A 27,234-nucleotide genomic window follows, 5' to 3' on the forward strand; every position below is an offset into this window, starting at 1 on the left:
TAACTTAACCAAATCGGTGCATACTGTAAGGCCACTGTCAAATGTGGACTTTTTCTGTCCTCTCAAACAGTGCTCTCCCAATCTTTATGTATCACGCCGTCATTTAAGAACTGCTGGAGGCATATCAAAAAAAATATAATTATTCATTCATTTATAGAGTATAATCACACCACTACTGTGCTAATAACATTTACATTATAAAAGTCATCAAAATAGAAATTTTAAAATGATAAAGATGAAAATTTACATACTAAATTTTTAAAAACTGTATTTGATTTTTAGTAATACAAAGTATTTTTGCTCCCTAAAATATTACTGTTGATATTTTTAACAGGATCAATGTGTTGCATATGCTTTGTCATATTTGAAAAATCTTGGGTCACCCTTTTGTGATACAGCAATTCAAGCTCTGGTTATATGTTCACTTCACTTTGACGCTTGGCTTCAAAGTCCATCAGAGCTGAAGCAGACACTTTACAGATGGAGATACATAGATCCAAATGGAAGAAAGGCCTCATTCGATGAGCTTTATTAACTCCCCACACTCATTTTTCAATCCTATCTTTTGCGCAAAGACATTTGTTGAAATTTTCCTTGATTTAAGGTTTTTGTTCTTCGTCATGTGCAACAAAGTAAATGGAAACATTTCTAAACACCTGTTTTCAAAATGTTCTTGCCATAGGTTGAGTTTCTTTTGAAGAGAAATGACTTTTTCACTAACTGTTAGAGTGCTACTTCAACCTTGAAAGGACAGATTGTGGGTTTACTCTTTGTGTATGTATGTATGTATTTTTGTGTGTATTTACTTTTAAAAACAGTATGTGCTAGATGCCATACTAAAAATATCCACTTGCCATGACGGAAAATGACAGCTCCTCTGCAAACACTTGTCCTTTTGTCAAAGAAAGAATGCACGACTCGTTCCCAGGTTCTACAGCTCCTTTATATACACTGCCATGAGATGACCAGCGAGGTACCCGAGGCTGACCTGCCATTCCCCATTTCAAGGCAAAGCACTATAAAGATCCTACAATTTGAAGGCTTTGTTTTTATGAAATTAATCCCATCTGATGGTAGCCTATAAGCATGGAAGTTGCAATTGGCAATAGGCAAGACCCAGAACCATGAGAAGGTCCCTCCCCTCTCCTCTCTGCATCTCCCTCTCTGTGTGTACGTTGCTCATGGTAATGGCAGCCATGTGAGACATCAGACTGTCTCATGTTTGGATCAAGAGGTGGCATCTTAATGGATTGTCTTGAGTGTCCCATGGAAGGTGTGTACCCCACATGAAGATTCTCTACACAAGGACTCTTCTCCAAGTGAATTCAAAAACTTGTTTTCCTTTAGTCTCTGAAATACTCTTCCCTCCCTTTTAAAGTAAAATACCAGCCAGATTTAGTCTCCACAGGACTATACCCTCAGGGGAGTTGGCTAGGGTTGCTCTGGGAAGACTTGGCAGGTTGTCCCTGGGACTGTCCTATGCCTGGGGCAGCAAGATGATAAACATGACAGCATCTACAACTTCTGTTTATTGGGCTATTATTTTGTGTGGGTCCCTACTCTAAGTGTTTCATAAATACGTCGGTTCTCTTTGTTCATTCTAGTTCTCTTCTATAACATCTCCCCAAATACTGAATTGGTGAATTCTGAACCATTGCTCCTAGGGGAAATATAGGATGTGGTTCCTACTAGCCTCTGGTCACAACATTTTTGTCAACTGGTTAGTACATAACTTTGTTTTATGTGTGTTTCTGTTTAAGGATTTTATTTATTTTAAAGATAGAGGGAGCATGAGTGGGGGAGGGGCAGAGGGAGAGGGAGAGAGAGAATCCCAAGTAGACTCCTTGCCGAGCACAGAGCCCAACACAGGGCTTGATCCACAACCCTGAGATCATGACCTGAGCGAAAACCAAGAGTCAGATGCTTAACTGACTGAGCCACCCAAGCGCCCCATGTGTGTTTCCGTTTAAAGAAACCTTATAAAATATATGTTGTTGCTTTATTAATATTGAATTCATGGCTAACAGCACTATAACTTGTGCTTGAGTGAAGGCTATCTAACAGATGTACTTTCTCCGTAAGGCACACCACAGCCCTCTTGCACTGAGGCACTCCAGACAGTATTTCAGCACTGTTTAGGAGCCCTTTTAAATAAAAAAAGTACCAATAAAAAGCACAAAAATGCAGAAAAATGTGGCACTAAATAGACTACAAAAAGAACACCTGTTTGACCGTGGCTGAGAATGTGCACATTGGGCAACTCACATTTTTTCATCACTCTGCCCATGTTCGCGAAGGACCACACAAGTGAGCAAGTATTGATTTGGGGGTTACAAATAAATTTTAGTGAATAGGTGATACAAATATGGAATCTAATGAAGATTGACTATAATATCTCATGGTACCCTTGTGAAATAGATACTAGTACAATGATATGTGAACTGAAAGGAACCTCAGGAGTCTCTGTCTTCTTTGAGACTTTGGGAAGCTAGGACAGTGAAGTGACCTACCCCAAAATGTCCAGGGCACACACATGGCACTAAACTCCTGCTCTCCCAGCCACAGGTGGTGCCCTTTCCACTGCATATTTTTGGGACCAAATGCAACAATTTAAATGGCAGGTGGGGCTATATGCGAAACTCTTCGCACATTCCCCCAGCTTATTCTCTGTGATAATTAAAATCTGTTTTTGATCAGAATGTTTGATTTTATGTCTGGTAGTATAGGGGCACAGTGAGAGATATCTATAAAAAAAAAAAACCACAAAGGGAGATCACAAACCTGAATGAAATCACGCACAAAATGAGAAATTAAAAGAACCCAAAATATTTGCAGCAAGAACAGGCTTTGACTTTTCAAATTTAGTTCTCCAGTGAGCCAATTCATAAATGGGTAAAATGAGAGAGAAATGATGTTGAAAAAGCCAAACGTGCTGGGGAATTTCAGAGGTGAGAGCACATGTTGCATAAACAGGAGAGATGTGCCAAAATGGGGGTATTTTAGTTGGAAAATTACTAATGTATGCATATTTATAAATATATGTATTTTGATGCCAGATTGTCTCAAATTTTCAACAATTATACAAAATCAGTTTGTTCCTTATTTGGCTTAAAGAAGTACAGAATTTAAAATGGCTCATAACTAATGCAGCCTGCAGGCTGTTTGATAAACGTGTACACTTGAAATGAGCCAACACACTGAAAAACCAAAAAGCAAAAAACAAAGAAAGAAAAGACAAAGATTCAGTGTGTTCTTTGAGTAAGAACCTCTGCATATCACCAATTGGTACATTATTACTTTTATATATAAGATTTCTATTTCAAAGAATTCCAAGCTACCTTTCTTGCTAAGACTCTCCACATTCCAAAGTCTTGCCCACCACTATTATGACTGCACCCATTCCTCTGCAGTGATAATTAGATGCTCTTACCCAGTGTACTTACCAAACACTTTCATATGCATACTATGAGACAGACTCTTCTGTTATTTACAGAACAGGATGCTGTTACAACTTTATCCACTTACTGCACTTACTCTTAGAAGGAATTAAAAATTCCCATTCAGGGCCTCAACCTTCCATATATCCTCTTGTATCTGAAACAGGGTCTCAGAATCCATTCTTCCCATCCGTTAAATTAGAAGAGGTCATTCTTACTCATGAGTAGCATTTTCTTAAAGTTAATTTTGTAATGAACCCTCTCCCCCAAAACAGAACCTTCCTTGTTTCAAGGATAAATTTTTATTGATGGGAAACATTTTTAAAGATATAAAAAGATAATTTTCTTATTTATAGGACAGTTTCCATTTTGGAAATTTTCTTCTCAAAGATTAAAACCCCTCGATGTTCTTTCTTTTAGGAAAGCAGCTTATCCATCAATAAGGATCCCATCCTCTCTCAAAAATGAATCGATTAATCATGTCAAAAGATCTCAGAGGCTGGTCATAGGGTAAAATGTGTCCTCCACCTCGAACAATTACCTTAGAGAAGAAAAAGAAAAGTTTAGAGGAATGGATGTTCTACATGAATGGAAAGTTTTAGTTCAAATTGAAGTATTCTTAAAGCTTCCATGAAATACAGAACATATTCTATATCAATCCATGCTTTTGGATATGCTGATTGTCTAAGTTTTGATAGCTTTAATTATAGGTACTTTAAGGTAGGAAAGGTTTACACTTGTGTGGTTGTTTAATTTAACAAAAAGATGTGTTCATCTTTCACATTTATGGAAACTTGAAAATTGTCTTTTTCCTTTTGGGAGTGAGCTGTCTGCTAGTCCGTGCTGTGTTATTCGTCCCTGGTGAAGCCCCTAAGGTGTGAAGACCTACCCTGGGGCCCTCTCTGCCACCCCAACTGGGTGAAGGAATCCACCCACCTCCCCCTTCAGTCCGCTGAACCATGTGGCCTTCATACTGAGCTCTACCTGCCATATTAGTCTTGGCCATTAATACAGGGGATATTTTGATTCTCCAAAAAATTAAAACGACAAACATGAGAAATCCTTGACACCTGAAATTTTTAAAAGGCCATTTTTTTGAGTAGCACAGAATTAGAACATTCTTTTTTCCTAACATTTTATTCTGAAAAAAATTCAAACATAGAGCAAATCTGAAAGAATTTCATAGACTTACCACTCTGATTCTCTCATTAACACCCACTTTACTCATTTTCTCACACTATCCAACTATTAATCCATCCTATCTTTTTGATACATTTCAAAGTCAAATATGGTTATCAGTCGACTTCCCCCAGATTTTATGTCAAGTTAACACACAATGAAATGTAGTTCTGTTAAGTGCAGACTCGCTGAGTTTGTATAGCAGTGGATACCTGGGTCACCTAACAAAATACATAGAGCATTCTGAAACACCTAGAGTTAAGGTGAGTTCAGCCCCTTGTGCTTGGTGCCATACTGATAAAAAAGAAAAAAAATAAAAGCAAGGGCAGGGTCGGGGGGACTCGTCTCTGTATTCGGAAAGCCTCTGGTTTCAGCAAACGTCCCAAGTAGAGGGCAAGGGGAGGCCTTCGTCATTCAACACCGAAAGGGAAAGAACCGACACAGTGTTGGCAGGCCCCCTGCAGGAGAGAGCGGTGTGGTCTGCCACGTCCTATGGCATATGTGGAAAATGGGCAGGAGTTAGTAGTGGATGAAGGGAGCGAACACAGGCAGGAAAGGGATCACATTCAGTAAGTTCTAGCTGCTAAATCACAATCAGCAAGTAAAGGCTCCTTTGACAAGGCCCTTCATAGCTTGTTTTACCTGCCTCAATCAGGAAGGAATTGAGACAGAAGAAAACTACACATATATTTACATAGTGCATTTAATATATTAATAATCCACCCCCAACCCAGCGTCTTATGACCTTGCTATGCAGTAAGTGGGATCATGATGATTAGATGAATTTTGCTTTGCAGCTCACAGCTACACAAGTTGTGCACTGCACAACTAACTGCAGAGAGCACTAGCAACCTCGGTGACTGAGTGATATGGAGCTATTAGGAGGCTTGTCCAAGTCACCCAATTATAACCGAGAGAATGAGCTGGGACCTGGCTTTTGATGCACACACCAGTGTTTTTATTCAAATCCTAGTATTTGTATAATAATTCTTTACATTTGAACCAAACTTTATAGCTTAGTCATAGAACATTTCACCTGGCTCTCAGCAGCCCTCTGAGGCAAGTAAGGGAAGTAGACCACCATTACAGATGTGAAATTGTACTTAACCCTCCCACGCAATTGGAAACACCTGCTGGATGGCACACCCATCAATGGCCATTTGTGCCTTGCTGCCATGACAGAGGAGCCCGTCTGCCATTTGCGTACAAGCTTGTGTCTGGAAACCCAATGTGTCTCACTTTGTCACAGACTGGAAGTCAACCTATGTGTGACATGAGCCCCTGCATGTGACTCTATAAAAACTTTTGTTGCCCCCACAGTCCCAGGCTAGATTTCTCTTCCTGTACGTTCTCATCCAAATCTCCGGCTCTGGCAGGAATCTGATGAGTGATTCTATGCAACTTCAGCTCAGCTAAGGACACTTAAGGAAGTCATGTTTGTGACAAAACCCAGCTGCTGCCTCCACTGGAAATGAACCTGGCAGCAATGGTCCGGAACAGCAGTAAGCTGAATCCAAGAGCTAATGGTCATCCTGTCTCCTGGACCAGAGCTGCAGCTAATGGGGGGTAACATAGTGCTTTATGGCCTGGGCCTGGACTCAGGAGGGCAGGAGCACGACTCGAGGCACAGCAAGCTGTGTGACCCTGGGCAAATAACTTACCTGCTCTGAGCCTCAGTTTCCTTCACTGTACAACAGAGAAAAAAGTATTACCTCTTGGGATAGTTGGGAATTACGGGAGCAATCAATTAGTGGAATGATGTACATGGAACACTTAGCATAGCACCTGGATGGTACTCAATAAATATTAACCATTGTCATTATTCTTTCAACAGTTATCTCTACTCAAAACCCAGGATCAAAATGCTTGTATCAAACTACCCTAAAACACTGTGTTCCTACGTTAGCATTAAGAAATCTTGGGGGGCGCCTGGGTGGCTCAGTTGGTCTGCCTTGGCTCAGGTCATGATCCCAGGACCCTGGGATCGAGCCCCGCGTCGGGGTCCCTGCTCAGTGGGAACCTGCTTCTCCTTCTCCCTCTGCCTGCTCCTCTGCCTCCTTGTGCTCACTCTCTGTCAAATAAATAAATGAAATCTTAAAAAAAAAAAAAAGAAATCTTGGTTTCAGGGGGTTGTTTAAAACAGAGGTTCTCAGACTAGAATGTGCATCAAAACACCTGAGCTCCTTAGAACAGACTGCTAGGCCGCACCCCTAGACTTTCCAGCACTGAAGGTCCAGGGCAGGGCCTGATAATTTGCATTTCTAACAGTTCTTAGGTGATGCTGATGCTGTTGGTCCAAAGACTACTCTTTGAAAACCGCTGTTTATAAGAACCTTTTCCATTCTGTGACAAACCAGGCAATTCTCTATTTGTATCAAGGGAGAATACAAACAGAAATTTGTTTAACACCTACTCATGGCCTCACCTTAGTGTATTTCTCCTGATCATCTACTTTCCTGGTATTTACACACACACACACACACACACACACACACACATACACACACATACACATTCTATGACCGTGATAAGTGGTGAACAAGAGGTGATAAGGTTGGGTGTTACAATTCTTCTCAGTAACCTGCCTGACCCCCAGTCCAGTTCTGAGCTGCCATATGTAATGACCAAATGTCATCATGAACGGTGTCATTAAGATTGGAAAGAAAAGCTCATTTGGGAACAAAGTCTTTTTCACACACCACAAAATTCTAAAGTATGTTCCCTAGCATATTGACAACATTTTACCGATGTTAACCTCAAATAAATTTATGAGTGCCGGAAAAAAAACAAAAAACCAATCTGTTGTTTATAGCCAAGCTGCTCACCACTCACAAATCAAGGTCACAAACCACTCCATGGTTTTTAGAGGTGTGTAACAAAATGTGACAGGGCCGTGATTTCGTATTTAAATGTGACAAGATTCATCCAAGGCTCCCTGGATAGAAATGGTCTCATCATCAGAAACTGTATATGTTGGGTGTTTCCACATGAGAGCTCAAACCTCTAAACTCATGTATTCCAGATGTTCCAGGGGTCAACAGATGTGTCATGAATTTTAAAAGGGTTATGCAAACACTTTAAAGCTTCATCCCACTTTATTTTTTTAGAAAAAGATACAATCCTCCCTGGAACTGGAAACATGGACCTGGCAGCAAAGGTCTCCCAGTTGTGCTGTTAGAGGTGATAAGATAGAGAGGGAAATTCACGCTGGGAGTGTGGGTGCCGCTCTGTCTGGGGGAGACTTGGTGGGGATCTTGCAGGAGCAGATGTCTGGACTTTCTCTGTCACTTAGCATAATCTCCTCCAGTTCCATCCATGTTGATGCAAATGTTGGGTATTCATCCTTTCTGATGGCTGAGTAATATTCCACTGTATATATGGACCACATCTTCTTTATCCATTCGTTTGTTGAAGGGCATCTTGGCCTCTTCCACAGTTTGGCTATTGTGGACACTGCTGCTATGAACACTGGGGTGCATGTGGCCCTTCTTTTCACTACATTTGTATCTTTGGGGTAAATACCCAGTAGTGCAGTTGCTGGGTCATAGGCTACCTCTATTTTTAACTTTTTGAGGAACAGTAATCAGACAACAAAAAGAAATAAAAGGTATTCAAATTGGCAAAGAAGAAGTCAAACTCTCTCTCTTTGCAGATGACATGATACTTTATGTGGAAAACCCAAAAGACTCCACCCCCAAGTTACTAGAACTCATACAGCAATTCAGTAATGGCAGGATACAAAATCAGTGCACAGAAATCAGTTGCTTTCCTGTACACTAACAATGTAACTGTAGAAAGATAAATTAGGGAATTGATTCCATTTACAATAGCACCAAAAACCATAAGATACCTCGGAATAAACCTAACCAAAGAGGTAAAGGATCTATACTCCAGAAACTACAGAACACTTATGAAAGAAATTGAAGAAGACACAAAAAGATGGAAAAACATTCCATGCTCATGGATTGGAAGAATAAACATTGTTAAAATGTCTATGCTACCCAGAGCAATCTATACTTTCAATGCCATCCTGATCAAAATACCAATGGCATTTTTCGAAGTGCTGGAACAAACAATCCTAAAATTTGTATGGAACCAGAAAAGACCCTGAATCGCCAAGGAAATGTTGAAAAAGAAAAACAAAGCTGAGGGCATCATGTTGCCTGATTTCAAGCTATATTACAAAGCTGTGATCGCCAAGACAGCATGGTACTGGCACAAAAACAGACACATAGATCAATGGAACAGAATAGAGAGCCCAGATATGGACCTTCAACTCTATGGTCAACTAAATCTTCAACAAAGCAGGAAAGAATATCCAATGGAAAAAAGACAGTCTCTTCAATAAATGGTGCTGGGAAAATTGGACACCTATATACAGAAGAATGAAACTCAACCATTCTCTTACACCATACACAAAGATAAACTCAAAATGGATGAAAGACCTCAATGTGAGACAGGAATCCATCAAAATCCTAGAGGAGAACATAGGCAGTGACCTCTTTGACATCGGCCACAGCAACTTCTTTCAAGACACATCTCCAAAGGCAAGAGAAACAAAAGCAAAAATGAACTTTTGGGACTCCATTTCAGGCTTCTGACACACGCAGTTTTGCAAGAGGTGGTGCTATTAACCGAGAAAGAAGAAAAGAGGCAGGTTTGGGAGGTGGGCAATATGGGATAGGTTTATAGTTCTTGTTATTCACTACAGGATGATGCAGACACAGGGAAAGAATCTTGCTTATTATGGTTTCTGATTTACACTAAAGTTATTTTATTATTTTTTATCTTATTTCATATTTACAAAATCTTACCTTTTCGCTTTCAGACACTAACCACGAGTAGAAATGGAATAAATATGCACTCAAATAAAGAATATATGAAAAAAACAAAAGGCAGTTGGGAATGAGAATAAAAAAATAAGCCAAAGCTTGTTAGCAGCCACCTCCTAAAAAAGAATGGGGCAACCCACTTAAAAAAATTAAACAACACCTCCATCTCCCCCGCCATAAACCAAACTAGAGAACAAGGTTGAGAGCTTCTCCCAAAACACTCAGGGAAAACTTGAGAGTTACCAGTGTACACTTCTAGTGTAGCAAAGCATTATTGAACAGGAGGGGGAAAGGGGCTTTAGCTGACCAAAATGTAGCCATCATAGTGGGACACATCCCTAGAGTTATCAATACATAGCTTTGGTGCTGACAGTTCCCTAAGGGCTTTCTAGATACACCATCTTAATCAGTTGCAACAATATCATAATTTAGGATTTCCACCTTTGACTTTGAAGCAATAGCATGTGTCAAACCAACCCCACCCCACAAGAACACTAAAAGCTGAATTTAAAAAAGAATGCTGTTTGAAAGTTTCAGAAAGCAACCAGGACTTGAGAGGCCAACACTATGGAGAAAAGAGAATCACAGAGAAGTGAACCAAACATTTTGTGCTGCTTTTCTCTTTGAGAAATTCACCAATTTCTAAGCTTCTCTTGGCAAGAAGCCAAGCAAAAATCGACAGATTAAAGGATGAACAGCTAAGCGGAGCTTAGGGTGCTTGGGAGACCAAAAAATAAAAACAAAAGAAAACCCAAAAGAAACCAAAGATAAAATTTGGAATCGCAGGCTTGTCAAGGAGGCATGGCTCTGGTAAATACCACAGGCTTTCTCTTAGACCCACAAGAGACAAGGTCTTAGAAGTAGTGAAAACCAGAAGCAGGTTGGCCCTCCCCAAACCTGAAATCCAGAACCAAATCACCATGTCAGCCCCTGACTGAAGCCAGTTGATCTGCCCCTATGTTAACTGCCTTTCAGAAAAAAATCAAAGCCTTTTTGGAGGAAGATAACATCATTTTTCATACATTTTTGTCCAGCATTCAATAAGATGTAGTAGGCTTGCCAAAAGATAAGATCAAATGACTACAAACCAAGCGAAAAAGCAGAGGGCAGAAAGAGACCACAGGGATCCAGATATTGGAGTTATCAGGTATAGATTTTAAAATAACTATGAACTAATTATTCAAGAAGTTATGGAAAACACAGAAAAGAGAAAAAAAGCCATGGGATGACAAACTATTTAACTATGTTTAACTGGAGTCCTAGAATAAGAAGAGAAGGCAGGCACAGTGCAAAAGACATAGTAAAATACAGAGATTGTGAGTAAGAAACTCCCCCAAATCAATAGAAGTCATCAAGCTACAGCTTTGAGACACTCTATGGACTTAAATTGGAAAAACCCAGAGAAAACTAACCACATCTGGGCACATAATGGTATACTGCTAACACCAAAGACAGAAAGAAGATCTTAAAAGTTGTCAGAAAAAGAAACTGCACTTTCAATAATTTCAAAGAAGCAAGAAAGCTGACTAGTTAACAGAAACAATGGAAGCTAGAAGACAGTGGAATTGTATCTTTTGCATTTTGTTTTTTTTTAAGATTTTACTTATTCATTTATTAGTGAGAGAGCGCGCGCAGAGGGAGGGGTAGAGGGAGAGAATCTCAAGCAGACTCCATGCTGAGTGTGGAGCCCAACGTGGAGCTTGATCTCATAGCCCAGAGATCATGACCTGAGCTGAAACCAAGAGTTGGATGCTCAAATGACTAAGTCACCCAGGTGCCTCTGCATCCTTCGAATTCTAAAAGAAAGTAGCTGTCGTCTAGGATTCCCACATAAATGACTCCATAAAGATATTTTCAAGGGAACAAAAAACTGGAAAAAGGTATTGCCGGCAGATCTGTAAAGAAACGTTTGAAGACTGTTCTTTAGACAAAAGGATAATCATACCTACGGATACATGAAAATATAGAGGAGAATGAAGAGCAACCGAGAATTTACATGTGTAGATAAAAACAAATGAATGTCAATAATAATAATAATGTATTATGGAGTATAAACCACATAGAAGTTTTAAAAAAAGACCACAGTTGCACAAAAAGTGGCATAAATTGAGTTAAGTTATTGTCAGGTACTTGCACATCTGGGAAATGCTAAATGCACTAATTCAAAGTCAACTTTCTTAAGTCAGTATGTGTGTTGTAATTTCTAAAAGGACAGATAATACCCTGATGTTTATAGCAGCATTATTTACAACAGCCAAACTATGGAAGCAGTTCGTGTCCATCAACAGATGAATGAATAAAGGAGATGTGGTATATATATATACACAATGGAATATTACGCAGTCATCAAAAAAGAATGGAATCTTGCCATTTGCAACAGCATGGATGGATCTAGAGAGTATAATAATGTTAAGTGAAATAGGCCAGTCAGAGAAAGACAAATACCATATGATTTCACTCATTATGTGGAATTTAGGAAACAAAACAAATGAATAAAGGGGAAAAAAAGAGAAAGAGAGAGACAAACCAAGAAGCAGACTCTTAACTATAGAGAACAAACTGGTGATTACCTGAGGGGAGGTGGGTGGGGGGATGGGTGACATAGGTGATGAGGATTAAAGAGCACACTTATCATGATGAGCACTGAGTAGTGTACAGAATTGTTGAATCACTATATTGTACACCTGAAACTAATATAACACTGTATGTTAACTATACTAGAATTAAAATTAATAAAGAATAAAATTAAACAATAGATAATAAAACAATGTATCATCAACAAGCTCATAGTGGCTTTAAGAAAAAGCATTATGTCTCCAAAAGAAATGATGAAATAGAAGGATGAGAATAAATGGCACAGACATTTCTGTGCAACGTGAAAAACAGACTTCTGACAATCAGGGAACTTTTAAGTTAGAAGAAATCTGGTGTTCAATATACCCTGTCTTTTTAGAGAGGTACAAAATGAATGCCTGAGAGGTGAAGACCCTTCAATCAAATCTCAGCCTCATCTCACCAAATCAGCTAGAGGTTTCAATGTGCTATGAATGTCTCTGATTAAAAAAAAGAAAAAAGTCATGGAAATTTTCTCTAAATTAACTCCAAGAATCTCTATGTTAATTTCAGCAAGGTTGGTATGAATGACTGTCTCTTCCCTTGATCATTATCACTGGTGGAAACCTAAAAGCACAGTAGTAGGAAGTGATTCGGCATGGTGGTCAAAAGCATGAACTCAGGATTCAACAGGTCTGGTTTTGAGTCCAGCTCTGTGACTTTGGCACAGGGACTTAACTGCTTCTATTTTCTCATCAAGGTAAGAATTAGGGTGACCAGTTGTCCCAGTTTGCCTTGGGCTGAGGGATTCCTGGGAACATAGGATTTTCAGTGCTAATGCTAAAAAAGTGCCAGGCAATCTAGAATGCTTTGTCACTCTAAGAATATTTAACTTTCTGTATGGATTCAAACAGATAAGGCATATTAACCATTACATGGCACTCAATTCACAAATACATAATAAGCTTGCACCACGTGCTGTTATAGACATATACTAAGCACTCAAGCAATAGTCATCATTCTATTCTCTCATTTTTTATTGTCAAAGGAATATTTTTTCCCTTTAAGGGTGGAGAAAGATCAGAAGCTACAATACCAATAAATATAAGAGATAGTACTACACTTTTTCAGAGGGAAGAATTATATTGTTAGGGAGGGAGACTATTTCTCTTCCAGGCTTTTTTTATTTCCATGCTATGAATTCTTCCTTCTCATGGGAAAGGTCCCAATTAAAGTAAGAAAGCAGATTGAATATGAGTTCAAACTTCTGTCAATCTGCTTGACTTAACTAATTTTATCCCTTAAACCTGCCAACACCATGATCCATCCCATTCTTTCCCTCCATCCCCTTTACCACTCGCAATGCCAAACACCCTTGTCTCTCCACACAGAAATGTCAGGCAAGCAAGACCTTACTTGTCTTAGCAGAATGGCAAAAAGCTGTTCTGTCTTTTTCACCCTTTTAAGAACCCACTTTGCAACCCAGGATTTGAAGCAGTTGAAAAGTAATCAAAACTTTACTTCCTCCCAGCTTTATATTTGAAATCCACAAGAGGATAAAAAGCAAAATCCAGTTCATTAATTACTCTTACTCAGTATCTAGCTTTATGATCTATGTCTGTAGTTTTCAGTGGGAGGAGAGGGCAGGGGCTACAGCAGCAAATGCTCTCTGCTGGGAGTGTTGCGAGGACCTAGAGCCCGACCCATTGTCCTCTGGGGAACAGAGAAACAAGAGCCAGACAACCTGCTCAAGTTTTACCTCCTGCAAATAGCAGTGGGGGATGGCTCCAGCCAGGACAGCCGATTGTGTACATTGCTGCCCAACTTCACACTCGGTGGTGTCATGTTGGTAGCCTGAAATCAGCCACGGCAGGAATATTTACACCATGGAACTTGGCAAACACTATAGATCAGCCCGTTTACCTTCCCACCCCTGGTTCTCTGACATTTTGGCTCTCCTGGGGAAAGATGAAACATTAGAGCATTCTTTCTCTCTCCCAAAATAAATCAAAGAAACATCTATTCAGATCAGTAAATTGTAAGGTCCAAAACTTCTCTGAAATCTTGGCTCAGGAAATCAGATGGGCCAGGTTTCAAATATCTGCAGAAAGATGAGAAGGTCCTGCTGCCTGCTTCCATTCCTGCATACCCCCACAGAATTCTAGTATAATTGGCAGTAATAGTTTCAAGACCACACCACTGCATTCATGGATGTTTCTGTTTGTATCAGAGCCCCTGTGACATTCCAAAGCTGGTCTGTGTGGGACACCTATTAATCAGAGAGGGTATCTAGATTGAACTGTGTTCCGGACCCACAGCCTAAGGGGACCCCAGACTTGAAAATGTCCCCAGGTTCCTGGAATTGAGGACACAGGACATGCCAACGGGCACAACATTTTCATGATGCCATTGGTTGAAATAAAACAAGGCACACAGTTTTCACTACCAAGCCAAAGACTGTCCAAGGCAAAAATAGTACCCGTGGTCTAGTTGACAATGGGGCAGTATCTTAAGACAACTTTATTTTGTTTCTTCACACTGCCCCTTTCTCTGCTTCACTCTACCCTCCACCTTGTTTATTTTGGGGCTCTGTTTAACATTTCCACAAGCAATTTTGTGAATCTGGTTACACTGCAAATTAAAACAACAAAATGCTACTGTTTAAAAAGCAACCCCCAATTCCCTCTTTGTTCCTCAAATATCATTAATTTTTAAAACCTATTCTCCATGTGTGGATAATACTTTAAATGTTAGTCTTCTTAGTATTTATTCACTTCCCATAATGAAATGGTTCTCTGTTAAATTTCAATAGATTATTAAAAACCACTCAACAGCTAAGAGAAAATTATGCATCATTGCCTAGCTGTTATACCTCAGTAAATAGATTTGCTATCCAATTTATATTTTAAATAATACAATAAATTAGCTCCCTGAGTATTAACTAAGTGCATATTTGGGTAGCTTAATTTAGAAGCATTCTTTTTATGCTAATCAGCCGTCTCTAATGAAATAGAACCATATGAACTAAGAGGACTCTTGGCAAATAATCAGAGTAAAATTGGGAGTTGCCATTGTTTATTATTTCCTTTGTTTTCAGGAAGCAAGCTGTGTGGGTTTTTTTTAAAGAAAAAAAAAAAAACCCAAATGCCAAAAATTTGATTTTTTCTTAAGGAGGGGACATTCTGGTCAGCCCCTGAGATAATGAAACTTCTACAACTCCTCCCATAAATTTATTTCCCAGAATATTTCTCCTTTCTTCTCCTGTGTAACACAGAAAGGAAATCGTCTTCAGCTGACATGAACAATGCATCCTTTCGTTTGAAGGGAATTCTTTGAACTATTCATTATTTTAGCACGCCTAGTCTGTTTCCTAGAAGACACTTTGGTATGTATGATTGGTGAGCAACCACAGCACTCCTTGAGAACTGCAGTCTGTTTTGTTAAATAAATAAATAAAATTTATTTATTTATTTATTTATTTATTTATGTATTTATTTATTTATTTGAGAGAGGTGGGGGAGGAGCAGAGGGAGAGGGACAAGCAGACTCCCTGCTGAGCAGGAAGCCTGAGGCGGGGTTTGATCCCTAAGATCATGACCTGAGCTGAAACCAAGAGTTGGCCACTTAACCCACTGAGCCACCCAGGTGCTGGTTTTAAAACACACACACACACACACACACACACACACACAAGATGGGTGTGGGTATGAGGTAGGGGCCAATTTGATTTTCACTCACCAGATATTCACTGGGTGCTGGGAACTGTGCTAAGGGGCTTAAAACGCTACAGAGATAAATGATATGTTATTCCTGTCTTCAAGGAGCTCAGTGTCAAGCAGGGGAAGAAAGCAATTAAAGAGTTAAACGAAAGAGAAACCCCAGTGTGGTACATGCACTAAGAAATGCACATAGAGATGCAGAGAAGGAGGTATTCTGGGAGAAGAAGGGCTTCCTAGAAGTTTATTTATTTATTTATTTATTTATTTATTTATTTATTTATAAGTAAACTCTACACCCAACATGGGGTTTGAACTCAGGACCTCGAGATCAACAATGGCATACTCTACTAACTCAGCCAGCCAGGTACCCCCTTAGAGGTCATTTTAATCCCTGAAAGGTAAATATGGGTTTTCTGGGCAGCTAGAGCACAAAGGACCTTATAAGGAAAGGAGGAATCCCATGGGCCATTATTGGCTGACAAAACAGCAAGGCGGGTTTGGGGAATTATAAGGTGTTTTGTTTTGATTTTTAGGATTCTAATGGAGAAGGAGCTAGGGTGAGAATTCAGATTGGGGAAGAAAGCAGAAGCCAGACCTAACCTCTTTACTACTCTATGGAGAGAGTTCAGACTTTATTCTGCAGGTAGCAGGGAGTCAGTGAGAGTGTTTGAACAAGGGAACACATGATCAGACTTGTGTTTTGGCAAAAGCACGGACAGAAGAGTAGATTGGAGAGTAAGGGGACTTGTTAAGACCAGCTATTGTCAAAGGAAAAAGTTTAAACCACAACAACTTAAAACACAGAGTGTTCTTGAATAGCATTCTCTAATATCTGTGCCTTTTCTTAAAACATCATGAAAGCAAAAACAGTTCCATTTTAGAATGTATAAAGCAGGGGAGCCTCTTTTTAAAAATGTCCTCAAAATGCTGTACGTTTTTTCTTATTGCTTTATATAAAATCAGTGCTTTTCTCTTTAAGTAGTTCTTTGTGGTTTCTGTGTCAAGCACTAGGAAATGAATAAAATCAGGCCACTGAGAAGGATTTATAAAGCAGATGTGAGAAACGCTAGCTAAGGAACTGGGTGAGTAATATTTACCAATTACTATTCTTCTTAATTTTTTGGTAAGACACACAGCAAAGCAACTGGCTAAATAACTTCACTTCCTTGCTGTTTTGGTGGGAAAGTGATGGAAGTTGAGGGTACTTGTGTTGTGTTGGGGAAAGATTCAGATTCTCCTCCTGATGGTCTAGGGCTTGCCTACAATCCAAGGCATAAATTGAAATCTATTTTAGTAGTTACTTCTTTATACTGAGCCACTGTTGGTGAGTTGAAGTGAAAAGGTGCTGAAGGACTGAATTTCTTATTTTTTTAAGTTGGGTATATTTTTTTAAAGATTTTAAAAATTGATTTATTTTGAGAGAGAAAGAGAGACAGAGAGAGCACGAGCAGGGGGAAGGGACAGAGGGAGAGGGAGAAGCAGACTCCCCTCTGAGCAGGGATCCCACCGTGGGGCTTGATCCCAGGAGCCTGGGATCATGACCTGAGCCAAAGGCAGACACTTAACCAACTGAGCCACCCAGGTGCCCCGAAGCTGGATATCTTGGTAGCCAACCTCAGCACAGGACATCCGGAAAGACAAATGCATCTACTTAACCAAAGCAGTGCTAAGACTTGGACATGAGATGTCCACTCCAACTTTTTCACTGTGTGTGGAGGCTACAGTCTTTCCATTTGATGCTAGCCAGAGAAGATAGGAAGGACAGCAAGAGAGAAAGAAGACAAATCGTGAATGGCAGACATGGGAAAGGACATTAAGCCCCCCTTCAATTTCACAAGCCCACGGGAAAGATGACTAGGGACAAGTCCTAGAGTTGGTGAGGGAGTGAAATAATCAGATCTCTTCTACATTACTGGCAAGATTATAATCACTTTGGAAAACAGTTTGGCATTATCTGATGAAGTTGAAGATGCTCAAACCCTGTGAATGCATCAGTCCCACTTCTAGGCATTATTCTTGGACAAACTCCTGCACACAGGCACAAGGAGGGCAAGAATGTTCACAAAAGCAATATTTGTGGTAGCAAAACACTGCCAACAACCCACATGTCCAGCAGCAGTGGAATGGATGAGTGATAGAATCATGCAGTGGGATACTATGTGGCAGTGAAAAGGAAACAAAGCACAATTGAACCTATCAGCATGGCTGAAATCTCAACACTGCTGAATAGCAAAAGCATGTAATTACAAAATACATACAGAATAATTCCTTTTATATAAAATTAAACATGAAAAGTAAAATATTATTTATGGAGATGTATATCTGTAAAACTATTAATTTAAAAAAAAAAAAGGACTTTAAAGGATGATAGAAACAAAATCCAGTTCAGTGGTTCACCTCCAGGGGCAATGAGAGAAAGGGGTGGGATCTGGGAGGGCAAGTTCTTGGTAATGCTGCATTTCTTAAACTGGCTGATAAGTACAAAGGTGCTCATTTATCATTATTTGTTTTATCTCACACAAGTATTATACATACCTTTTGACTATTATTCATTTTTTAATTTAAAAAAAGAAAAGAAAAGCCACCTACTGATGCTGCCAAACTCACAAAAATGAATCTTTGAAAAAATTTAACATGTTCTCTGTCATGCTTTTTTCCTCTGTCTAATGTAGAGCTGATGAGATGGGCCATGTGTCTAAAACAGTAAGTTGGGAGGATATAGAGAAGCAATTAAACGGAAACAAAAGCAAAAATGGGAAGTCCCCCTCTGGCAAGCAGCTCTAAGAAGACAGGGCTGGTGCCAGAATTGAAACCTTGGGACTCTGGTTGCTGCATAAGAAAATAAATATTAGGAACAAAAATAAACACCCACATCTCCGTGCTGGACACCAGAAGAGCAGAAAGTTCACCAACTAACTGGGCTTTTTGTTTTGCTAGATAGTTTTTTACCCTCTAAATCTAAACTCCTATATTCCTCCTCTTCCCTGTTTCCATATGTTAGAGGCTCAGTACAAATGGAAAACAAAACAAAAACAAAGTTTGGACGCTTCATTTATTGTCAACAGGGATGTTTCAGACTACTGTTCAACTAGAATGGACTGGATGCTTTAGAAGCATCTCATCACTCAATGTAGCCACTTTTATTTACTATTATTAGACTGTCATGTAGCAAAATGTGGAACATGGTCCCCCGCCCCTCTGTTTCTTCTACCTCTCACCAAGACAGTTTCTTTGTTATGATGTTATAACTGGATACAACTGCTATACTTCCAGGTCTTTCTGATAAATACTATTCAGTTGAGCCCTTAAAACATAGTATCTATTAAGGACCCTATTAGACAGGAGGAGAGCTTCTTGCCCTATGCAAACAGATGAATAGCTAGGACGGGCAGCAGGAATAAATATTTATTCCATGCTTACTAGGAGCCAGGTAGAGTGTCAAGTAATATACGTATACCTATAATCTCAATGATTCCTAGTGGCTAATCCCTTCATGAGAGAGATAGGTATTAATGTTATCCCTACTTCACTGATGAAGAACCTCTTGGAGAGGTTAAGTAACTTCCCCAAGGTCACACAGCTAGTAAGTGGTAGAGGAGGGTCTGGCACAATATCCAGTCTTTTAACCTCCACACTATGTGGCTTGGGTATGGCGATAGTAGGAGTAAGAATTGCCAAGGTAATAGACTAGAGATAAAATTCAAGTCTACTTGAGAGCTAAACTCATAACTTTTCGATCTGGGGTCCCCAAAGGTGGTCTGTGGTTTGGGTTGGGGAGGATCTAGAAATTATTTTCAACAATTCAAATAGTCTAATGCATGGGTTCTTGGTCTTTTTTGTGCCATGGACCCCTACGGCGTCAACTGTGGCCTGTGGATACGTCTCAGAAAAATGTTTTAAATTACATTTTATATATATTTACATATATATTATAGATTATAAATGAACCCATTATACTGAAATTAACAAAGTAGTAAAAAATAAATTGGTGATATAACAATATATGTACTTCTCTACGAACACATTCAATAAGAGCAACCAGTGGGTATGATAACTACTAGAATTTTATTTTTTTATTTTTTTAAAGATTTTATTTATTTATTTGACACAGAGAGAGAGAGAGACAGCGAGAGAGGGAACACAAGCAGGGGGAGTGGAGGAAGGAGAAGCAGGCTTCCCGCCAAACAGGGAGCCTGATGCGGGGCTCGATCCCAGGACCCCGGGATCATGACCTGAGCCGAAGGCAGACGCTTAACGACTGAGCCACCCAGGCACCCCACTACTAGAATTTTAAAGTAGCAGTGATGGTGATGTTGTTTCAAGGTATTTGCAACAGCATTTGTATTTTATATGAAAGTATTTCTGCTTTCTCTTGGTGATAGAGTCAAAGGTACTGCTAAGGCCACTGTGGTTTGTTGTCTACATTCATAATGGCAAGAAATGCTAAATTTCATAATTCATAATGGAAGGAAAAGCTATTTAAGTTTGAGGTTAGTGAAAATAAAATGCATTTTTTCCCCTTCTAAGTTCACTGACCCCTTGAATACTAGCCACACACCCTTGCCCTAGGTTAAGAGCCCTTATTAAAGAAACTAACAATCACCTAATGAAAATACTAAGGTTACTCCTGATAAAGCTTCAGTCGAAATCATTGCATATTTATTTTTGCCTTGACATTACATTAGTTGTATCAATCCACCCTGCTATTTTATCAATTAATTGATATCCAGAAACAAATTCAAGATGCCTTGTGGACACCATCTTCGCTGAGAATGGATCTGGAAGATGTTTACAGCAAACCCTCCTTGATCTAGTTGTATCATTTCTGAAAAGTAGCATAAGACACACTACTATCTAAAGACTTTGTGCAGGAGGGCCACATTATTTCAGGACAGCACAGAAGTCGGCTGGGAAAAGAAAGCTAATCTTTTGAATAAATAACAAGAGTTTTTCTATGAGTCTAAATTACCAGTGGTCTATCAGTGTTTCGAGAGAACAAAGACCACTTGTAAACCTACAACGCACAGCAGGAACTGAGGTCTAAACTTTAGCTTAAGGTTTTGGCTGAGGATTTCAGAGAATTCAGAGCCCTACTAGTAGATACTATTGACTAGAGGACAGTTTTCTAAAAGTGATGTTTCAAATCAATGGCTGGTTTGTTAAGAGTGAAACTATGTTCTCAAGTGTCTGGTTAAAATAGGTCAGGATTTAGAGCAGTCTTTAGGGATCAGAATGGAAGTTTATCCAAACATAAGCCACATGGGGCTCCTACAAGACAAAGCTATTTTGGCATCAATAGAGGGACAAAAGACATCACAATTTAGGGCTCCCCCAAACAGGATGCATATTAGAATTCCCTAACAAGCTTATATACTAATGCTCAGGTCCTACCCCAGATAAATAGTCAGAATATTTGGAGATAGGGCCTGGGAATCTATATCTGTAAGGGTTGACACACTGCTTTAGGAAAATGTAGCAGATTAACAATGGTCCCAAATTCTTTGTCATTCTTCTTATTAAGAGGAAACTGACCTTCTTCTGTGATTGGCTTTGACCAAAAGAATGCAATGGAAATAATATTCTGGGACTTTTGAACCCAGGACTTAAAAGGACTGACATCTTTTGCTTCTCAATTTGGGATACTATCTGCCACGCTGTGAAGCCCAGGCCAAGACACTGCATGGTTAGCGGCCATATGGAGCGAGCACCGGAGAAGAGAAGGCCACCTTGGATGTCCCAGCTTTTGCCATATTTCCCGCTGAATGTAGCTGCACGGATGGCCTTAGTGTAGCTCATGTGAGTCAGAAGAACCACCGAGCTGAGCCCATTCCACCCACATAATGATGAGAAATAATAAATTGTTGTGTCAAGCCACTGAGTTTTGGAGTGATCTATTATTCTGTTACTAAATAACTGAAAAGGGGTAATATTTACTGACAATTCTTTATTCTTTTTCCTGAAAACTCTGGCTGTTCCTATCTTGGAATCTTGATACGAATTGAAAAGCAAGGCTGGATCCATCTTTCTAAGGCAGACAGAAGACATAATTATACTGAGAGCTTAGGGGAAAGCTTACATTATGCCAGCAAAGAAAGAGCAATATCTCATGTGGTGTTAGGCAAACCACCAGCCCCTGATGTCATCCCCCCACCACACCAACCCTGAGAGCTCACAACTACATTATCTGGGTGGCCTTTATGGTAGAAAGAGATGTACCATCAGATTCCCCTTCAAGGATGGACCTGCTGTCCAGCCTCCAGCTGTCAGCAGCTCCAGGGGCTGCCTCAGCTGCAGAGAGCAACCTTTCCCAAGATGATGCCCTTCCTGGGGCAGCCTGCATTTGATGACTGCGTGAGGTGGGTGTTTAAAGGCCTGGCCATTTTGGCCCAATGTGGGACGCTGATGGAAAAAGACTTTCTCCAGAGCTCTCTGCCAGGTTGGCCAAGCTTTCTCAGGCCTGCATCACAGTTTGATTCCCTCTTCTGTCAATTCTGCTTCCTCCTCCCTCCTTTAACAGGTGTTGATCCCTAATAAACATCTTGCCCCCAAACTTGGCTTGAATGCATGCTTCTGGAGAACTCAGTCTGTGACTACCATGGAGTTCTCTGATGATATAGCAAGTTATCATGATGATGATGATGATGATGATGATGATTTGACCACTATGTTCTGGTTTTCTGCTCACAGTCTGATTCCCAAGCATCTTCCCCAGATCTAGGTGATGGAGACAAAGAACCTATGAATCAGGACATCACTCTTTATAGAAAGCAACAGAGCTGGGAGAGAGGTGAAGACTCTGTGTAACAATCTCTGTAACAAAGCCAAAACATTTTTCCAGGGAATTAGTTGCATTTGGTAATCATCATCTCAAATCTGCTTAAGTTACTTTCCTGCATTAAATATTGTTTTAACTTCATCTCATCCCTTCTCAACTAGCTGAATGCAAAAATCCCATTTGTTGCTCTTTGCTTACTCTGATTTTGCCAATGGAACCAAGGACTTGATGAAGACCTTTCTGGAACTGTTAGTTCCTTCAGAAATAGTTCAGAATGCTCCCTAAGCTGTTTAAAATTCTAAAAAAAAAAATGTCAGCAGGAAATCCAAGAGAGGCAGGTGGCCAGCTCTTTGTCATTCCCTCTGTGGATTATCCGTGGAAACGTTCAAATCTCAGCCTGACCTTCCTTTGTACTCCAAGGACTGTAGTTATTCCTTTCTCCATTTTATAGTTGTGTGCAGTCAGAGAAACAAAACAAAAGGAATGTTAGTTTCAGGAAAGCACAGTTAGGAAGCTGGGGTTGTTACTGCTTTCTGTCTGCACACCACGCTTTCCCTGTCCTCCTCCCTCTTGTAAGCACTCTGCTTTCCTTTAGGAAACAGACTTTTCTGTGTGGACTGGATGTGCTGCCAAATATACTGGCCCCCCCCACCGCTCCACCCCCGCCTCTGTCACCACCACCACATGCACCCCACAGGCAGACATGCAGCTCAGGCTGGCCAACTAGAGTGCTCCAGCCCTTTCCACCCCACTGTCCTCACAGGTACTGAGAGGCACGGTGGCGCAGGGGAAAGATCGAGATTTGGGTTGTCAGATCTCAGATACGACTACTATTTGAAACCTGAAGCAAGTAGCTCAGGTGAAACTTCTCTTTCCCCATTTATAAATTAGTAAGTATAGGGGCGCCTGGGTGGCTCAGTCGGTTAAGCGGCTGCCTTCAGCTCAGGTCGTGATCCCGGAGTGCCGGGATCGAGCCCCGCATCGGGCTCCCTGCTCAGCGGGGAGCCTGCTTCTCCCTCTCCCTCTGCCTGCCTCTCTGCCTACTTGTTCTCTCTCTCTGTCAAATAAATAAATAAAATCTTAAAAAATAAATAAATAAATAAATTAGTAAGTATAATCACATAATTGACAGGGGAGCTATTAGTATTCCATAACATTGTGGATAAAAAGTGCGCGGCAGGCCTGAGGGCTGACACATGCTGAAGAATTGGTACAGCCATCATTAGCATGGGCCTTCCCGACACCCTCCTCGCTCAGGGTCTAAAGAACCAGGAGCAGCCCACAGCCAGTGAGTGGCAAAACTGAAATTCACACCAGGTGTGTCTAGCTCCGGAGTCTACACTCCTTTCCTGACACCAGACTGCCTTCCATTGGTCAGGACTCTGCAAAACAGTCAAGTTTTGAGGGTGGTGGGCTCCTTGCCTTTGGTTTTTCCGTACATAACCTCTAGCGGAAGGTCTTATTCCTGTTGGAAACTCAGGGAGAAGCCTTTGAGGAGAGTGTGGCAGACCACCAGCCTGAGGTCAGGGGCAAGGTGTAATCATGGCTCAGGGCTTGTGCTTTAGGAGGCTGGAGGTGCTTCCTGCGGCTGCTCACGGAGAGTACTGTATGTCACCTGCATGCCAGGCTCTCCCTGTGGATACTCCGCTTTCAAGTTCGTGTGGCTTCACAGTAAACATTTCTCAAACAGCAATTGGTCCTCACAGCTTGGGCATTCCAACCTCTGTTCCAGGAGCTCAGAGTCAAGCATCATGAAGGTGGACTCAGAAAGTAGGTAGAGAACCTTCTTCCAATAAAGCTCCTACCAGGACTCCCTATTTCCCAGGATTCCCTTCCCTGACCTCTGTCCATCGTGAATTCATCTTATTGCTGCCATTTTAAACTTCCAAAGACCAGCTTTGAAAATGTGCATAAACACCCTCCATGGTGACAAACACTGTATGCTTGCATTTATACAAGATACTTAGAGCAGTCAAGTTCATAGAGATAGAAAGTAGAATGAGTAGAACGGTGGTTACTAAGGACTGGGGTGGGGGAACACTGCTAGTGTTCAATGGCCATAGGTTCAGTTTAGGAGATGAAAAGAGCTATGGAGATGGACAGCAGTGGTGGTGCCCCAATATTATGAATGTATTTAATGCCACTGAATGACACACTTCAGAATGGTTAAGATTGGGGTGCCTGGCTGGCTCGGTTGGTAGAACATTCTACTCTTGATCTCAGGATTGTGAGTTCAAGCCCCACGTTGGACATGGAGCCTACTTTATTATTTTTTTTTAAAGATTTATTTATTTATGTATTTGACAGAGAGAGAGAGAGGCAGCGAGAGAGCGAACACAAGCAGGGGGAGTGGGAGAGGGAGAAGCAGGCCTTCTGCCGAGCAGGGAACTCTGATGTGGGGCTCAATCCCAGGACCCTGGGATCACGACCCAAGCCGAAGGCAGACGCTTAACGACTGAGCCACCCAGGCGCCCCTAGACCCTACTTTAAAAAATTAATTAATTAAATTTAGAAAATGGTTAAGATGATAACTTTTATGTTATATGTATTTCACAAAAAAACATTGGGGAAAAAAACCATTCAATGGCCTGCCTCCCACTGCTTAAACAATGGAGCACTCACCCTTTGCCTACCATCGAGGGCCCATGACCCTTCCCAGTCTCTCTCCTGGCTTTTATTCTCTGGGCTCCAGACTGGAAACCAGCAGGCTGTGCGCTCTGCTGGTGCTCTGCTCTTCAGGCTCCCGCTGTGAGGCTCTGCTCACCACATTTCCTCTGTCCATTTTAGCTAATTTCAGCATCTGTTCTTTTATTAATATCAGAAGTTCCCAGATAAAGCCATAACTTCTTAACTTTGGATGAACCTGGCCTCACCACCTACTAAGCTCTAGTACCTTTTAAAAACCCCGATACTCTGTCTGTCTATAGGAAGTGGGTGCACCCCTGTGACTTCACAGCTAACATTAGATGTGAAATACATGATCTCTCAGGCCTGCCTGAATGGTGGCAGAGATGTATGCAGACTCCAGTTATCACTGTATTAGCATGTGCATCATTCCAGAGGTGTGCACCCTTGTGAAACAGAAAACTACTGGGCCGGAAGCCAGGAATCTGGAATCTACTCGCAGCTCAGTCCTGAAATGGGTAAGAGACTTTGGGACAGTCACTTAACCTCTGGGCTTCACTTTTCCCACCTGGAAAATGAGATCTAAAATTTGTTCCAGCTGTAAAATACTATCTAGCTGAGATAATCCATCCTGTAATTATTAAATAACCTGAATTGATATTGATATTGAACACATAAAATAAAAATAACAATGACTCAAACTGCAATCAGGAAAAATTGGAAATTCTGCAAAACTCGTGTTAGCAGAAACTACGCCCAATAAGATTTGATAAGAATGAAAAACGGACTAATGACTCAAACTTTTCTTTCAATCTGTACGTGGAAAATACTCTCAATAAAATATTTCCAGTGAAATAAAGATGGAAAAGTTTGAAATGGCTTCAATGCTTTCTTCAGAAAATTTAGCTTTACGAAGTCTATTTTAGAAAGATGTCCTTGAAGAAATTCATCAGTGTGATTCCGATTAAAATATTATATTTCTAACTGTGGAGTCAAAACCTCCTTGGAGTCGAAATAACAATTCAGTGGTGTAAAAAGAAAATATCCTGTATTTCATTTTTTTTTTTTTTTTTTTTTAAAGATTTTATTTATTTATTTGACAGAGAGAGAGACAGCGAGAGAGGGAACATAAGCAGGGGGAGTGGGGAGGGAGAAGCAGGCTTCCCGCCGAGCAGGGAGCCCGATGCGGGGCTCGATCCCAGGACCCTGAGATCATGACCTGAGCCGAAGGCAGTTGCTTAACCAACTGAGCCACCCAGGCGCCCCAGAAAATATCCTGTATTTCAAAAGCAGTGGCAGCATCAAAACAGATCGTGAACAGTAACTGCGACTTCAGGAGGAGGGCAGAGAGACCCCAGAAGGAACAGCAGGGTGACCCTGACAGTGTTGGCCCTGCTTATCACCAGCCAGAGAGGTGGAGGATGAGACCTGTGATCTGCACCATAATGTATTAAGCCAATACACCCACCCACACACATACCCCCCAACACACAGGTCACTCTTCTATTCTATATTGCTTGCTAACTGAGCCCTTCTGGGCATTAATGAAAAAGAGATATTTCAGATCTTTCTTAGATATCTTACAGATAACTCAGTCCCAACCCTGCATTTTACAGATGAGCAAACTGAGTAAAGGCCACTGCCCCAGATGACGTAATAAGGCAGTGTCTAATTCTTAGAATGGTATAGATACCAAAGGCACGTGGCCTTCCAGGCCAGAACCAGCCAGAGGCAACAACACGCAGCCCTCCTTCTCCGCCCGATCTCCACAGGCTGGCTGGAGCTGGCTTTGGTTTTCCCAAGGCATCGCCTGACAGGGAACATACAGACAGAATGGCTCCCTCTCTCTACCCTGTTGCTCCCCAGGGAGGAGGCAGGCCTGTTGTCCTTCTTTTAAATGGACACTTGAGGTAACCATCCAGAGATGGGTCTACTTCGGTTTCGATTTTTAAATTAAGAGCTGTGGAGTTTGGCAGAGAGTGAGCTTTCTTTTTTGGCAGACACATTCACATGCTTCTGTTCTGTGTGTCTAATGCTGAAAAGCAAGTCCATGGCTAAGGCCCGCTTTTTTCATTATCAGACGCTTGACATTTGCACAGGATCCTCAATCCGAG

The 27,234-nt window shown here is 40.8% G+C and overlaps 1 protein-coding gene and 1 long non-coding RNA gene across 4 annotated transcripts in view; one reads left to right on the plus strand and one right to left on the minus strand.

The window, feature by feature from the left end:
- Window positions 1-3,720: 3,720 nt before the first annotated feature.
- Window positions 3,721-27,234, minus strand: part of CPVL (carboxypeptidase vitellogenic like) — a 129,519-nt gene continuing 106,005 nt past the window's right edge. For all 3 annotated transcript variants that reach the window (XM_036074485.2, XM_078059406.1, XM_036074488.2), the window contains one exon: window positions 3,721-3,978. In XM_036074485.2, coding sequence (XP_035930378.2) covers window positions 3,874-3,978 — 105 coding nt within the window. In that variant the 3' untranslated portion in view covers window positions 3,721-3,873. The remainder of the gene's footprint in view (window positions 3,979-27,234) is intronic.
- On the plus strand, window positions 16,728-21,591 carry LOC118524366 (uncharacterized). Its single transcript, XR_004911589.2, has 2 exons — window positions 16,728-16,802; window positions 21,242-21,591. It is a non-coding gene; the product is annotated as an uncharacterized LOC118524366 (long non-coding RNA).

Source organism: Halichoerus grypus, chromosome 12 (assembly GCF_964656455.1).
Source record: "Halichoerus grypus chromosome 12, mHalGry1.hap1.1, whole genome shotgun sequence".
NCBI lineage: Eukaryota > Metazoa > Chordata > Mammalia > Carnivora > Phocidae > Halichoerus > Halichoerus grypus.